The 17,570-nt window shown below is 36.8% G+C and overlaps 1 protein-coding gene across 1 annotated transcript in view; it reads left to right on the top strand.

Moving 5' to 3' along the window:
* LOC140166262 (uncharacterized) overlaps positions 1 to 16,358 on the top strand; it is a 146,274-nt gene extending 129,916 nt beyond the window's left edge. Inside the window, exons 31-46 of the mRNA XM_072189670.1 lie at positions 2,334 to 2,450; positions 2,787 to 2,984; positions 4,518 to 4,635; positions 4,903 to 5,063; positions 5,263 to 5,592; positions 5,999 to 6,620; positions 6,885 to 7,402; positions 7,717 to 7,747; positions 7,996 to 8,343; positions 9,591 to 9,949; positions 10,849 to 10,879; positions 11,662 to 12,009; positions 12,346 to 12,800; positions 13,875 to 14,057; positions 15,084 to 15,250; positions 15,414 to 16,358. Coding sequence (XP_072045771.1) covers positions 2,334 to 2,450; positions 2,787 to 2,984; positions 4,518 to 4,635; positions 4,903 to 5,063; positions 5,263 to 5,592; positions 5,999 to 6,620; positions 6,885 to 7,402; positions 7,717 to 7,747; positions 7,996 to 8,343; positions 9,591 to 9,949; positions 10,849 to 10,879; positions 11,662 to 12,009; positions 12,346 to 12,800; positions 13,875 to 14,057; positions 15,084 to 15,250; positions 15,414 to 15,444 — 4,017 coding nt within the window. The 3' untranslated portion in view covers positions 15,445 to 16,358. The remainder of the gene's footprint in view (positions 1 to 2,333; positions 2,451 to 2,786; positions 2,985 to 4,517; positions 4,636 to 4,902; positions 5,064 to 5,262; positions 5,593 to 5,998; positions 6,621 to 6,884; positions 7,403 to 7,716; positions 7,748 to 7,995; positions 8,344 to 9,590; positions 9,950 to 10,848; positions 10,880 to 11,661; positions 12,010 to 12,345; positions 12,801 to 13,874; positions 14,058 to 15,083; positions 15,251 to 15,413) is intronic.
* Positions 16,359 to 17,570: the final 1,212 nt, after the last annotated feature.

Below are 17,570 nucleotides of genomic sequence, written 5' to 3'. Positions count from 1 at the left end.
GATTCGTGGGTAACGCCGAATTCGTGGGTAAAGCTATAAGTACGATAGTACCGTTTGGGGGTTGCGTTTCTTAGGTGTATAAACTGTAAGTACTGTCAAAATTATAGCATACCCATGGCTTGAATATGTGCTGATTTAAACTTAAAATAAACAATCTCCTTATTTTTCAAGGTTAGCATCTATTCGGGATTCGTGGGTAACAAAAGTTTAAACCGTCGTAGGTTCTTTTTTAAAGTGGTGAACGTATTTTTACGATTTACAATTTTAAGCGCTTGTTAACCTAAATTCAGTGTCCGAAGTCATTAAATGTTAATTTAAGTTATGGCAATTATATTTGCTGGACTCGTGGGTAACAGTTGATACGTGGGTAACGTCAAATTTGATTTTATAGAATTTTATGGGTAAAACGTATTTGCATAAAATAATCACTTGGACCTCAGAATTATAGAACGAAACTTTGTTTCATGATATAGTCATGTATGGCATATTCACTTAACATTTTTCAGAACGATCATTTTATTTTTGATACGCGGGTAACACAATTATTAGCCAAATTGACTTAATGGCCTCTAGAGTCCACAAACTTTGGTGGAATTCAATCGTTTTACATATACTGAGAGATCATGCAAACGTCTTTCTAACGGTAATAATTTCATTTTGATTGAAGGACATTCAATGACATATATGGTGCTTTATCTTTGAATTCGTGGGTAACGCCAATTCATTTAAGCTATCATAACTTGTCCCATGGTATGACTTGCTAGTAAAGGCCTATATGCACAAAGAGAGCACATTGGACGTGACATGATATGCTCCATCAATAACGTGATTTCCTTTATTAATGACATTTTAAAGTGGAAAGTTAACATAGAGAGAATTTTGTCCCGCTTTCGCTGGAATTGACCATATATATTATGACCCGAATAAAATCGGAGAGCAAACCATACCCATAGCCACTACCACTGAAAGCTAATTAACTGTACATAATAACTATTATGCCCTGAGAAAATTGGAGAGCAAACCATACCCATGATCACTATCCGGTAAAACTACAGCGGAAATCTAATTAAACATAACATAACATTTATCAAGTTAACCTAATAATAAAGATGTGGTCACATGATCAGAATTGATATAATTAACATGATTAAGAAATAGTATAAAGAAAATAAAACGCCCTAAAAGGAAAGAATTTTCAAGCTATGTGCTGGGTGTGCAGGGTAATTCATCTCGATCCGCTCTGAACAATTGCAGACAATAAAGTGACGATTCAAATGAACCCGGCAAACAACGTCACAGTTCACCAACAAATCGGAGAACGTCCATTGGATGAACGAAGAGACCGATTGACAATGAAATCAATACAGGTCCTTTGAAGGAAATGGACAGTAAGCACATTAGCTAGCCCAGAATAACACTATAACCTGTGTATGTTTTCATCTTCTTATATACCCAGCATAGAAAAAAATACCCATTCTATTATTAACCAATTACTACCTTCACACTATGATGTAATCTTCCAAGTCTTAATTATAACATTAACCTTTCACATGACATCACTCCTGAGGGGATTCCCATATGATCGAAAGTTAGATATGATTCAATTAATTTTAATCAAGTCGATGCAGAGGGGAATTCCAGGACATGTTATCACCCATGAAATAACTTTAATTGTGTAAACAAAGATAAATAATCAAATTAAATTACTCAGTATCACAATATCATTTACACATTATGTGGTTTGAAAGACAAACTCCACAAAAACTAATCGCAGCTGTTTTTTTTGCACAACGTACGTCGAAGTTCACATTTCAAAGTGTCAACTGTAGTTAGAATAACAAAACAAAAACGATTGGTAAAAAAGTCTACTAGATGACCTGGTGAAATGGCGACAAGAACAGTCACCCTTTCGAGCGTAAAATGCAGCTTTTTTAGCTTACATATTGGATTATTACCACAGCTATATATGGTACATTACAATAAAAGAATTAATGGAAAGAAAAGTTCGTCATTTTTTTCGGCACAAATAATGTTGACAATAAATTACGTCACGATGTAAACACCAATCTCCTAATTTGCATATAGTGGCCATTCCTCCAGCTAGCGCGTGCGTTCAAACCCCTGGTACCCTGTTGGTCTATGTGTACAATATGCGTTCCGTACATGCAAATCCTGGGCGCCAAACAGTAGTCGCGAAGTACTCATGGGCAAACCGCTCCATCTCTCCTTAGTTGAAAAACTAAAAGAAGACCATTTCTAACTAAAGGGTTCCTTAAAAATATTACCTTATCAAGCTTTTTTATTCATTCGTCTTTCTCATGATGATTTAACAGCGACGTGAATACAGCCAACTCCTTTCCACTGATGCAATTCCTTTGAAAGTTGTAAAACTGTTTTTGTTGGGACACCCGAAGGCGGGTAAAACTACGTTGAAAAAGGCACTAATAAAGGTATGTCTTCCTCCTGGCGAGCTTTGTTAATGGACACTTTTAAATAACAAATATATAAAACAAGCCAAAATAATAATATTTATTTCAGGATACGAAGTAGTAGTCATGGTGGATGTTGTTCATGTGATAGCTATGATCATTATTTAGTGATTATTATTAGTAGTAATATTAAACCTTTGCTATAAAATTTTCTCGTTTGTCGGGCTACAATGCATAATCCTGCAAAAAAATTATATGGAATTCTTACACAAGGGTAGTATTTCTAGAATAGGAAATACAATTGATATAATCTGATACAGGAAACGAATATTTATGTAATTTTTTCTATTTTTTCAGAAGAAGGGAGTGATCGAGTACATCCCCACACCAGGAATAGACATAGGAACACACGAAGTAGATAGTGTTGGGCCTCTGTGTATTTGGGATACAGCTGGTCAAATAGAATTTCACATCACCCATTCTCTGTTTCTTGGGTCAGAGAATGCTATGGCAGTGGTTGTCTATGACTTGCGAGGAGGTTATCAAGACGAAAGTGTAAGTTTTGTGTCTCACAACTGATGGCGCTCTTTTATATATGACCACAGAGCATGTATTAGTTCAATAAATACTAAGTGCTTTCTACATTTCTTGTAGTATTGTACCTTTTGTATTTAATGTATTTTGATAATTTTAGGGGAACAATAATTTATGCTCAAGTCAGCTTAATTGGGTATGTGAGATCTAAGCCCACCAATGAAGTAAATTTGTTCTCGTGAAATAATCGTGATTATAATTTATCTAGCTTGAAATTCCACTGGGCAAAGAACTAGCTTTATATTGCATAGGTTTACCCGAACTAAATTCAGAGAGATAATCCTAGGCTGAATTTGGCTCCTATGTGACGTCAGTATAAAGATGTGCATTGTAAGAATCAAATAAACAGACCAAATGTCAGAATTGACGTTTCACACATCTTTTATAGTACAGGGCGCTATGGGTTTGGGATTTTATATTCCTACATTAGTGGAACCAATGTTTTTTGGAATCCTTGAACCTGAAATGATAAAAAATTGATTGGTTTCATTTTTTATATGCCCCCTGTGGTTCAAACGAGTCGAAGGTTACAGTGGGGCCAAAACTTAAAAATAGTCACACCATGTTGTAATATATCACAAATTGTTCCTCTTATCACAGGGAATAAACAAGTCAATTGTCACATTTTTCTACTTTGCTTAGTTCAGGAGTTATAAGGTCGGATGGGTCAAAGGTCACAAAATTTCATACACAGGTTTTCATCGAAACTGATTTCATCAAAACTGGTCTCAAATTACTCCCCTTAATATTGTCATGCCCCCCACCTTGAATCGGTTCGTTTAGAACATTTCGCCTCTGTGCATGAGATATTTGACATTTGATCTAGTAGAAACGAGAGAAACAATTTGAGGTATATTACAACAATGATAGAACACATTTAACTTTTGATCTCATTATGACCTTCGACTCCTCGTGGGAAGCACAGGGGGCATAAAAAATGGAACAAATTCTAGTTTTATCATTTCAGGTGTAAGGATGCCAAAAACATTGGTTTCAAAAAATATCTTTGCTTTGGTTTAAAATGTACGTATTGTCAGGAAACTGTAAAGCATTTCGAAGAAAAAATAGATTTAAGATAAAATGCAGGTTTGTAATATTGTGTTGAGTTGTTGCGTTTTTGAACAAATTTTGAATTTACTGTATGAAAACTGTTTCTAAGTGTTCCAAGCACCCTCTTGTATTATCTTCACTTGAAGTTTTAGCTTTTAATTAGGTAAAACATGATTCCAAAATTTCACGTCAGTATACATAGGAAAAAGTGTATGACATAGTGACGTAGGCCTATATAATATTAAATACGCCACTATGTGATGTGATACACCGGTTTCTACGATATTTAAAACTTATATACCAAAATTTCAAAATGACCAAAAATCACGATACGCGATACGTCACTATGTGATGAACCGACAATATATTTTATAATTACTAATTATTCTAATTAATTAATTTAAATATATATAATTCCATGTTATTCAAACGACTTAACTTTAGACAAAGCTGAAATACTGGTTCAAGTTTATTACGAGTGGCCTATCAGCGATACAGAAGGGCAGGTTTAAAGTTGTGGTTGTCGGAACACATCTAGATCATATCCAGGATACTAGAAGAGGTAAATAATCTATAATTAACATTCATACCAAATAAGTTAGGGCCAAAGGTACAGGCAGAACAGAACAAAACGACATCACTGGCAAGCTTTAATAAGATAAAAAATAACAGGGACGAGATCACATTACTTGCTTACTTTATCTATATACATCTATTATACGATCTCATTATTATGTTCAATTACATAAGCTAAGGGCATCAGAGAGCAAAAATTTATTTGAGGACTATTTAATTATAGATTGACATATTAATATATTATTCGTTACAGCTAAAGCTGTTTGGGAACAGATCGTGACGAACATTGTAAGAGAGTTCGGGGACATCTTGGATATTGAGGCAGAACCTATATCAGTCAATGGTTGTGTCCATGACTCGAAAGAAATGAAGTCTCTTCGAGAATGCATTGGAAAAGCTGCTGAAAATATCAAGGTAAATATTTTTTTCAAATGGGATCATCTTCGACCACAGTCATATTTGCAATCATTTATTTTACTTTCAGCATTTACTTTTATATCTGCCACATAAAAACGTAGTTTTGGGTCCAATGTGATTTTTTTGTTGCGATATAGGTTTGTTTTCATATGCTTTTTAAAGCTGTTTTATTTTTTCCGTTTCTTTACTTTTTAAGGGAAGCAAAAGGATCCCACTGCTCTGCGAGGAGATCTTAAAACGAAGGGAACAGTGGATAGCATCCTTGAGAAGGACAGACCCTATATACGAAAATCTCAACTTCTTCAAGCAGAGGGAACAACATGGCCCAAGTGTCCGATCCTCTGAGACTCCAAAAGATACAATAGGACCTGATAGACAGCTTATGACGCCTAAGAGAATCATTCAGACGAAAACCTGTCCAGTAATCGCCTACAGGGAATTTGAGACTCTAGTTAGAGAGATTGACCCACTGGCATCAACTGATATCATACGAATTGCCGGGAACTTCCTACAGGATATGGGTGAAGTAAGTGTCCTATTTTGTATTAACATTTTTACCACAACCACCATGATCACCACCACAACCAACCGACGATAATGACGACAATACCAACACCACCTGTATTTTCATTACCATAACAATTATCGCCAAAAATCGGCAATGAATACAATAACATTGTCTCTATTATCGTATAGTTTCTCACGCATGTATAATCTGTTATCCGCGCATCACATTGACCGATGCCCTGCTAGGATTGAACGTCATAGCCCGTCCCCTCTTTTTTTGTTTGTTTGTTTATTAATTAATTAATTTGTTAGTTTGTTTGTTTGTTTGTTTGTTTGTTTATTTATTTATTTGTTTAATTATTTATCTTCCAGCTTATATTCATCATAGATTTCTGATTAATTTTTTTTTTTTCAACTATACTAAGATCTTCCTGGCAAACTTTGCAAATGAAGAGACGTACGTTGTCTTGAACACCCAGTGGCTGTGTTTCGAGATAATTGGTCGTACCTTCGCTGGAGACGAGTTTAAAGGCCGGTTGGTGAAGCTACCAGACAAACCATTTTTTAGTACAGAAGAATTAGAGCGGTGCTATGTAAACAACGCCGACTTTTCGACACTTGCGCTTCTTTTAAGTAGTTTGGACCTGATGGTAAATTTTGCACCAGATCAGTTTATCATCTTCGCCAAGCTAGAACCCGGCAACCCACTCAATCTGCCGATGATGAAGCATATGTTTGGAGTCTGCATATTCTGCAAAGATAAGAGAACTATGTTTACACCAGGCTTGTACCCGGCTGTCCAGGCACGAATCATGAAGAAGATCAAGGTACAAGCAAATCGTCTTCCGTCGATCACGCAACAAGCGCTGAAGTTTGTAAAGAAAGAGGAAGGTTTGATAGAACTGTCAAGCAGCAGGGAGATCATCAAATATGTTGTCGGCACGAATGATGATAATCTGGAGAAATGTCACCAGGATCTAGAAGCTGTCAGTGCGATTATAGAAACGGCTCTACTTGAAGTATCATGTGGAACTAAAATCAAGAAAGGTATGACATCCATCATCAGGTTTGTATACTATAAGATGACAGCTCGACAAAAAAAAACCAAAAAATTATCCGAATTATGACAATTTGACTATCACGTTTTATTTTAACGAAATAGGATGATAGTCCCTGTAATCCTGCAAAACAAAATATATAAACAGAAAAATTAAAGTTAGAGTTTTTGCTGATTAAGTCAAAATTTAATAACATGAACGTTTTGCAAGAAGCGCGATTCCTTTTGATTCTTCAAATTTTGAAATACTTCAGGTTATCTAAGTCATCGCGAGCTGTTGATGCCAGATGTATCTCTAGAAGATGTCAGTTACTACACACAGGAGGAAGTAGAAGCTGCTGAAGATACAGATGGTTTTGTGTATCAAAGATCCAAAAACACAAAAGAAAACGTCAGCGAAATCCTAGTTGCAGGGTGCGATACAACCTTCATCAGGAAACTCGGCATCAGATGCGACATGAAATGGATGCTGAAAGATCAGAAAGAGGAATTCCTAAGCGAAATGAATAATGACGACAGATATTTGCGACAAGATTATCGCTCGCTAGCTGAAGTCATAGGTATCTCAAACAACAAGGTGCAACGTATAGTACGACGATGCAGAGATCATCCAGAATTAGTGACAGATAGCATCATTCACGAATGGTGCGAAATGACAGGAGAAAAGTTGACCTTCCAAATGATGCTTACAATGTTACACAACCCTGGCCTGGTAGGAAATGAGGCTGCTGCTAGGATCATCGAGAAGAATTTGGCAGATTGTGGTCACAAGGTAGGTCCCAATAGCTTAAACAATATGAAGTGCTTGACATTTGGAATGCTTTATAGCTTTTGTTCTTTAATTTGGAGAGGGTATGAATATTTAACGTTTAGTTACAATTTTAAGTCAATGCATACCTCATAGTAACGTTCGCTTGTATACTCATTAACATTAACACAATACTTAATACAACAAACTAATAGTTTGAGTAATTTGGTTCTAACATTATTTCATACCCTGATGAAGAGATTTCTAGAACAGTGGTATTGTTAGTTTATTCAAGTTTTGATAACTGATTAACTGTGTCCTTTTTTTTTCTTTTCCAGGGTCCATATCCATTCTGTAGTCTCGAAAGCAGTAAGTAAAGATACAATTTTAAAACAAAACCATCCGTGGTAAGGCATACCATATAGCAAAGCTGGCTTATAAATTCTCCCTAACATTTACATGATGCTTTAAGGTAGAACATAAATAAATAAGGGGAGACCTTGACTAATCGATTTTGTGTTTGAATTTATGTAAAGTCTGAGCCCATCATTAAGTCATAGCTGAATATATATTCTGAAAACGGTAACGTTGTCATGGTTTTTGATAATTACCCTCAGAAATTGACGAAACTCTGGTTGTTTGGCGAGCAGTTTTGAGGAAAACCTACGACGTGATTGTGAGCAACATCAGACCATCAAAGCTGACTGGTCTATCGCAAATACTGACACCACGAGAGCTGGAAGAAATCAACGTGAAGGAGCAGCGCAAAGGTCGAAGTGTGGAAGCGACTAATATTCTGATAGGAAAGTTGATGGCTCTTCAGAATACTAGCTGGCCTGAAATGTTTCTGGCATCTCTAGAGAGGTACTATTCACCATTGGCTATGGAATTGACAAGGGTTCATGAGTGTCTAAAGGATGACATATTCGCACCAGTAGCAATCAAGATAGATCTCGACTCTGCAGGTATAAACTGATTTTTATCCATCATAATTGGATAACTAACACATTTGTTCATGGTTTTGTTAATGGTGTTATGTGGAGATAATTTGAAGGGATCTCCACTTGAGATGAGTATAACTGGGGTAAAATCAGACACACGTAGCAGCCGACAAAGTCATCCTTTTGATATGGATGTACATGGACCAATCCTTTGAAATTTTACATTTTATTGGCTTGTATACCACTTGCTGTTTTTCGGGTTGTTTGTTTTTTGGTTTTTTTCCGAGATGCTGCACGATATCGGTGTTTCATTGGAGGAGATAGGCACCCAAAATCAACACCTGGCTGCCTACAATCTAATTTCACCTTAGTTTGACCAAAATACTTATGCGATTGAAATGCTCTTGGCTCACAGCATCAGGCGCCAACACTAACTGAGAGTTTGACCGATTTTAAAGCTGCCAAATAGTGCATGCAATATTATTGTGCTTATTACCGTGTGTTTCCGCGTGCGTTCCTATGTGGTTCCTGCCATTTGGAGAAGGGGGTGTATGTTTTGAGCGGAAATCAGCGCTGGAGGGGAACCGGATTATCGTTCCCATTAATGGCAACCTCAACGGCAATCGCTATATTAATGAGGTATAGCAACCCCATGCGATTTCCTATGCTGGGGTTGTGGGTATATGGCTTATGGCCACAGAGGGAAGGGTAATACCAATCAGGAGGATTAAGGCATTGAGCGTAGCAGACGAACTCTCCAGATCTGAATCCCATCGAGTATCTGTGGGATAAAATGGAGCAGGCTGTGGATCACAGTAGTGGGAGTGCTATTGCACAGTATCGATTGGCACGCCTCATCAACACCATGCAAGATTGATGCCGTCAAGTATTACAGAAACGCTGGGAAAACACGCTATTTTAAAATCATTAAAACTGTATGGCACTATTTGAAAGCTTTTAAAATAATTCTTCATTCAATATAATCTCATTTATGCATGAGAGCACTTAACTTGTTAGATTCAAATTCTTAGTCAGTGTTGGTATGATATGCCTGATGACGTATGCCAAGACTCATTCCAATCGTATTAATATTTTTGTCAAAATAAAGTCGAATGTAAAGATAAACTTACTTTTTTTAAGTGCTTATTTGCTGAGATCGTAGAAACCAACATCTAGAAACACTGATCTCAGCATCTCACTGATCACTATCCACTGAGGAACCAGTTTCTGAAATAAGATGGAAAACATTTTGAATTTGCTCTCATTTGCAGGGTTTAAAACAACCTTCATCAGGACATTCGGCATCAAGTGCGACATAAAATGGATGCTGAAAGATCAGAAAGAGGAATTCCTGAGCGAAATGAATAATGACGAAAGATCTTTACGACAAGATTATCGCTCGCTAGCTGAAGTCATAGGTATCTCAAACAACAAGGTGCAACGTATAGTACGACGATGCAGAGATCATCCAGAATTAGTGACAGATAGCATCATTCACGAATGGTGCGAAATGACAGGAGAAAAGTTGACCTTCCAAATGATACTTACAATGTTACACCACCCTGGTCTGATTGCAAATGAGGCTGCTGCTAGGATCATCGAGAAGAATTTAGCAGATTGTGGTCACAAGGTAGGTCTTACTAGCTTAAACAATATGAAGCACTTAACATTCTTTTGTGATTGTTATTTTACATGTTTTAGAGAATGATTTGTTGGGTACTAGTATACTGCTGTAAACCTTTGACGAGAGCGTACTTTAAAAGAAGGTTTTTTAAAGGAAGGTTTTTATTTCAAACTCTAATGGTGACCCGCAGGTCAAATTGCTAGAATTGTACATTAAACACAACTAAACAGACACAATGCAATTTGCAGGCAGCAGCTAAATCAGCGCCAATATTGCAACATTGAAACAAACAACTATACAAACATCCAACCCAACCCAACCCCATCCCCCAGTAGGCAATGAGGATAAAGTGCCTTCCCCAAGGACACAACACAATGGCACAAGCGGGGCTCGAACTCGCAACCTATGGATTATGAGTCGGGCGCCTTATCCACTCGGCCACACGTGCTCCCACGAGCTCTTTACTACATACGTCGCGTATTTACTGCGGTAATAAACGAAATTCTCTCTGATTGGCTACTCATGCGATATGCTGTTGTCGAGTCACTGAACAAAGCGTCCGTAACCGTTGCTGGTTCCGCCTTGTCAACATCGCAGAAGTACGCTCTCGTCAGCGATTTGCAGCAATATAGTACCCATGTTTTTGGACACGCTATATAGATTCACAAAAATTTGATTCATATATCTGATTTAATTCTAGTTCCGATTTTTAGTCAAGTGCATACCATAATAGTAAAGCTGGCTTGTAAATTCTCATTAACATTTACATGATGGTTTACACCAAACTAATTGTAATGATTTTGGTTCTAACGTTACCTCATACCCTCACAAAGAGATATCTAGAGCACCAGTATTATTGATTTATTTAAGTTTTCTTTTTTCTTCGCTTTTTTCTTCTTTTCCAGGGTCCATACCCATCGTGTAATCTCGAAATCAGTAAGTAAAATACAGTTAACCCAAACGCCCGAAGGGCATTTTGGCGACTGGAAGGAAAAGAAGGAAGGAATAAAGAGGAAAAACAAACAAAGAACTTGTTTGCTCTGGGAGGGATTCGAACCCGAAACCCCTCGCATGCCAAAAACTAGGTCGCCGACACTTAGCTACGGCTCTTTCAATAGCCAGGTCAACAAAAGTGTGCCTGTATATCACGTAGGGTGATTGCGTCATTACATCTCGTGGGGTGCACGCACGCGCAGTGAAGTTGTTTTTAGTATTTTGTAAGTACTCAGGCCTGTTAGGATTAATTTAGAATTATGGAGCTTTGATAGTGGTTACTTAAGCCTGACGCACGAAGGGCTTTTTGGCGACTGGAAGGGAAAGAAGGAAGGGACAAAGATAGAAAGCAAACAAAGAAGTTGTTTTTCTCTGGGTGGGATTCGAACCCGAGACCCCTCGCATGCCAAACATGAGGTCCCCGACACTTCTTTTGCTGGCCGGGCCAACGAACCCGTGCCTGTATATCACTTTGGGTGATTGCGCCCTCATATCCCCTGGTGATGTTGTTTGTAGTATTTTGTAGTAGGCTACTTTGGCCTGTAAAGGTTAACAGACAAAACATGCCGTGGCAATGAGTAGAACATTAATACATACAGAAAATGGGTGACGTTGACTAAATCGATTATGTTTATGAAATAATTTTTATGTGAAACCTGAATTCACCATTCATATCTTATTTGTATTATTAAAAAGGATTAGTCAATATTTTTTGATAATAATAGAAATTGACGAAACTGTGGTTGTTTGGCGAGCAGTTTTGAGGAAAACCTACGATGTGATTGTGAGCAACATCAGACCATCAAAGCTGACTGGTCTATCGCAAATACTGACACCAAAAGAACAGGAAGAAATCTACGTTAAGGAGAAGCGTGAAGGTCGGAGTGTGAAAGCGACTGATATTCTGATTGGAAACTTGATGGCTCTTCAGAATCCTCGCTGGCCTGAAATTTTCCTGGCATCTTTAGAGAAGTACTACTCACCATTGGCCAAGGAATTGACCAGGGTGCAATTATGTCTAAAGGATGACATATTTGCACGTATAGCAATCAAGATAGATTTCGACTCTGCAGGTATTATTTTTCATCCATCATTATTGCTAAATATTTTTGTTCTTGATTTTGCAAATGCTGTTATAATACACTAATACAGTACTCAGGTACTGACGTGTCAACCACTTTGCCTGCATTGAATATAATGATTTAATTTTTGTTGCGAGATGCTGAGCGATATCGGTGTTTCATTGGAGGAGTTCGTTACCCAAACTAAACACCTGGCAGGGATACGAACTAAAATATATGCTATTTCCTGAGACTATAGAAACTAGCAGATAGCTCAGGCAGAACGTCTCATAAATTTTCTGAAATTATCGGGAAAATTATATGAACTTTGCTCTCATTTGTTCCTAGCTGAACCTGACATTGAGAATTACGTGAAGGTGTGTGAAGCCATTCAAGCTCTGTGCTCCCTTAGTGCTCCAACTATTCAAGCATGTGTAGAAAAGTGGCATCAAACTCAACAGCGACATATGCAACCATGTATGGCTACAAGCAACTGCCTACCAAACAAGAAACCAACAGTCAAGTCGGGTGCATGCCAACCTTGCATAAATTGGACCGCTGCTGTAGAAGCCGTATGCTATCCACCATGTACCCCTAGAAGAAGTGTGGAGTGGAGGAACGTGGATGCTACGTTATTTCACAAAAATCCTGTAGAAGTAGCCAAGTGTTTTCTATTCAAATTACCTCATGGTCAGAGTTGTAAGACGTTTGATGACTTTGACATTGGAGGAATGTTGAAGCTCATGATGGGATTTAAAGAGTACCATAACGGAGATCAAGCTATTTATGGTCAAATGCAAAAGGTAATACGCTACCTGAAATAGCAAAAAGAAACTCATGTTAATCCTGCAAATTGCGATACCTCATTTGTCTACATAGCTCAAAGTTTGTGGCCATGGCGACTCTTTGAAAGGCTACTCAAGTCAATGTACCATTATATTCTCTACATGACTGGTCAAGGATGACACGCGGTGACAAGTGATGACCAGGTACTCTAGCAATAAAAGCAACATTTTCAATGAGTTTAGGTGCAACTTTTGAAAGATGTCTATTTCATGGATCATCATGGAAACAACTTGTGGGCTATTAAGACAAATGAGACACCAACATTTTGAGTTATTATATCAAAATAAAGGGGGGTAATAAATTTTTGGTAGATGTTTATAACAAACGATATTATTTTTACATGTCATTAAGGGATCTGGAATGAGCGTTTTGACAGTATTTTTGTGGGACATGAGAGCACATCAGACATATCAAATTGCATTCTGAATACGAAGAATGTCTTTCTGATATCAAATAATTTTCAATTTTATAACAGTCCTCGAAGTACATTTTATAAATCTAATGATATATTCTTTAAGTGTATGTAGCTGGAAGGAAAAGCCGACGATCAATTGACAATTTTGACCTTTCATATTGAAGATATGAATTTCCCCCCCCCAAAAGACCTAATTTTGTTGGTGTTTTGGGAAAAAAAATCCATATCTTCAATACGAAAGGTCAAAATTTTCAATTGATCGTCGGCTTTTCATCCCACCTACATACACTTTAAGTATAAATCATCAGATTTATAAAGTTTACTTCGAGTTCTGTTAAATATCAATTTTAATCATTTGCCATAAAATGTGTATTACATTGCGAATTTCAAAAAATCAAAATGATTAATATCAGAAGGACATTCTTCGTATTCAGAATGCAATTCGATATGTCTGATGTGCTCTAATGCCCCACAATAAATACTGTCCAAACATTCATACCCTATCCCTTAACAGCGCAAACACTATGTTAACGTCGTACTCCAGATTAAAATCTTCAATATTTTGTAAACATTTTAGATACCTCCTTACATGTTTTTACTATTCATTATTCAAAAGGTTCTAGATATCAGAAATAGCCTTTCCCATATGAGAGTAAACGACAATATGTGTATATCAGACAAGCAACTTGGTCTATGTTTTGATGCTATCGAAGATCTCGTCAGCTCCCTCAAGACTCTCCAACCAACGCTGCAGATACACTGCAACATTGCAGATGACATCAAATCCTGTCTTAATAAGGTATGACGTCAATATGTTGTATACCATGTACACAGGTGTAGCTAGTTGCAATCTATTTAAACGGACACAATGTTTACTAGGTCCGGGTCTACGGCGTTATGAGCCAGAACCACCAATCAGAAAATCTAGCATAAACAATAATCTTCCAGATATTTGTTACCAGTACTGTTTCAAAGTTGATGCTAGGGTGTCATACTTATTGATTCCCTGGGTGTGTCACAAAATGGCCGAAATTGGACATAGCCAGTTCTGGCATAAAATTATAGTAAGACTACTGGTCACAAACTGGGCACAACAGGTATCTGTCTTTTTTCAGCTGTCATCTACTATTTTTCTATTTTATTTTACAAACACGAGTGTTGCTTTGAATTGATTTTAGTACAAAGAATGTAACATATAACGCGGGAAAAAATACGTTAAACTGGGCATAGCCATATTGACATTGCTATGGCGCCCTCTTTTCTTTACTATTGGACTTAGTCACTCAAAGAAAGAGTATCCATAAACATACGCTGGCGAAGTTATGTAATAATCGGATTAACTACCATAGCAATAGGTGAAAACAATTTTTGAATATACCGCGCTGCACTGGTACGTTCACGCGGTACCTCTGCATTGAACCATGTCATGCTGAAACTCGCACCTGTAAGATTAGTATCTTTGAAAAGAACGGTATTGTATTCTATCTACGATTGCAGACATTCACAGGTGATGAGTTCAACCTGCTTGTAGTGCAGCGCGATATATTCAAAATTGTTTTCACCTATTGCTATGGTAGTTAATCCGATTTATTACGTAACTTCGCCAGCATATACCTAATAGTGGACTTAACTCATTTGGACCAAAAGTGGACATAGGTGGTTCTGGCTTTAAGCCCCTCGTGTCATTTCTCGCGTGATCGAATTACCAGTATGCAGACACATAATATCTCATAACCGTTATAGATAAGAATTCCATTGCTTTGTCAGTTTTTCTTCAAAATAGAAGAACATTCATCTTTACTGATTTTTGATCATTATAAAACAGATAAGGCAATCAAAGGTAACAACAGACATGACGACTAGAGCACTGGATCCTCTTTCCGACAGCTTGATACAAGCGTTAGACGATGGCATGAAAGAGAATAGAACCAGCATTGAAGATCTTTGCTTACAAATGAATGACATTGAACAAAGATTGACTGATATTGAGAAGTAAGTTTTTTGGCAGCTTCACCTTGAAATATTTCTAAATAGAGGTTCTTGAAATATTTCTAAATAAGTATCTTATACTTCTTTAGTGAATTTCTGTGTGTCATTACGAATTATCGGATGCAGGAAACTAAATGTATTTTTTTTTGTTTATTTCATATGTTAGAAATCAATCCGTCGAATCAACGTGGCTGTAGATGACTAAACAAAACTCTCTAGACACCTTCGCCAAATGTATTCAGTACATAGTCTTTCCAATGGCGCCAAGAAAATTCGAAGGCTGGCCTATTACATGACAATATCATATAGGCCTACATATCTTATGCAGGAAATAGGTACTGTCTGTTGCCGACATCAAGTGTATAATTAGACAATGGCCCTGTCTTTCCAGTGACGACTAGACAAAGAGTGGCCATCATCATCATATTATATGCATATGTGCTGAAAATAGGTGTAACTAACATTTGATTGACCAGGAGGAAGAATAGTTAAATCTTGCTTGGAGATAGACAGGCAAATTTATTTCGTAAGCTGAATGCAACAAGGTCATGGGTGCATATAATAACAAAGCACTTATGATCTTCCTGCATTCAACTGATACAATATAAACATTGGATGCAAGAAGGTCGTAGGTACATAGTAATAACATTGTACTTACAACCTTCTTGTATTCAACTGATACGATGTACATTGAATGCAATGTCATAAGTACATAGTAATAACACAGCACTTATAACCTTCTTGTATTCATCTGATGTAATGTACATTGAATGTAAGAAGGTCATAAGTGCTCAGTAATAACAAAGCACTTACAACCTTCTTGTATTCAACTGATTTAATGTACATTGAATACAAGTTAAGAAGGTCATAAGTGCATAGTAATAACAAAGCACTTACAACCTTCTTGTATTCATCTGATTTAATGTACATTGAATGTAAAAAGGTCATAAGTGCATAGTAATAACACAGCACTTACAACCTTCTTGTGTTCATCTGATACAATGTACATTGAATGCAAGAAGGTCATAAGTGCATAGTAATAGCAAAGCACTTACAACCTTCTTGTATTCAACTGATTTAATGTACATTGAATACAAGAAGGTCATAAGTGCATAGTAATAACAAAGCACTTACAGCCTTCTTTTATTCAACTGATACAATGTACATTGAATACAAGAATGTCATAAGTGCATAGTAATAACAAAGCACTTACAACCTTCTTGTATTCAACTGATACAATGTACATTGAATACAAGAAGGTCATAAGTGCATAGTAATAACAAAGCACTTACAGCCTTCTTTCATTCAACTGATACAATGTACATTGAATACAAGAATGTCATAAGTGCATAGTAATAATAAAGCACTTACAACCTTCTTGTATTCAATTGATAAAATGTACATTGAATGCAAGAAGGTCATAAGTGCATAGTAATAGCAAAGCACTTACAACCTTCTTGTATTCAACTGATACAATGTACATTGAATACAAGAAGGTCATAAGTGCATAGTAATAACAAAGCACTTACAGCCTTCTTTTATTCAACTGATACAATGTACATTGAATACAAGAATGTCATAAGTGCATAGTAATAGCAAAGCACTTACAACCTTCTTGTATTCAATTGATACAATGTACATTGAATGCAAGAAGGTCATAAGTGCATAGTAATAACAAATCACTTACAACCTTCTTGTATTCAACTGATGCAATGTATATTGAATTTAAGAATGTCATAAGTGCATAGTAATAACAAAGCACTTACAACCTTGTATTCAACTGATACATTGTACACTGAATGCAGGATCATAAGTACATAGTAATAACCAAGCACTTGCAACCTTCTTGTATTCAAATGATAAAATGTACATTGAATGCAAGAAGCATTCAACTGATACGATGTACATTGAATACAAGAAGGTCATAAGTGCATAGTAATGACTAAGTACTCATAACCTTCTTGTACTCAGTTGACGATTTGGAACAATGTCATCTCTATTGTCAGATGCTTGAACAGGTCAAATATAACCACCATCATGATGAGATTACAAAATGCAATGACTGGCAGGCGTTTAGTCTTGTCAATCGTAAAATTATGCAAACCATCACACGCTCGTGCCTTATCTCTAAAAAGGACCTTGCAAATGACTTATCCAACTTTATTCAGAAGGTCCGTGATCTCCGGAATGAATTATTTGAACTTTTGGTTGGCATTTATGATACACATTTATGATCACTTTTAATTCGATCACTGAAGATGATGTCTGGAAGCTTATTATTCAATTAGTCGCATCTTCTTGCGGTCTTTATCCAATACCAACT

The sequence above is a fragment of the Amphiura filiformis genome, chromosome 12 (assembly GCF_039555335.1).
Source record: "Amphiura filiformis chromosome 12, Afil_fr2py, whole genome shotgun sequence".
Lineage (NCBI taxonomy): Eukaryota > Metazoa > Echinodermata > Ophiuroidea > Amphilepidida > Amphiuridae > Amphiura > Amphiura filiformis.
Note: the sequence above shows the minus strand (reverse complement) of the source record. Positions and strands in the feature narration are given on the sequence as shown.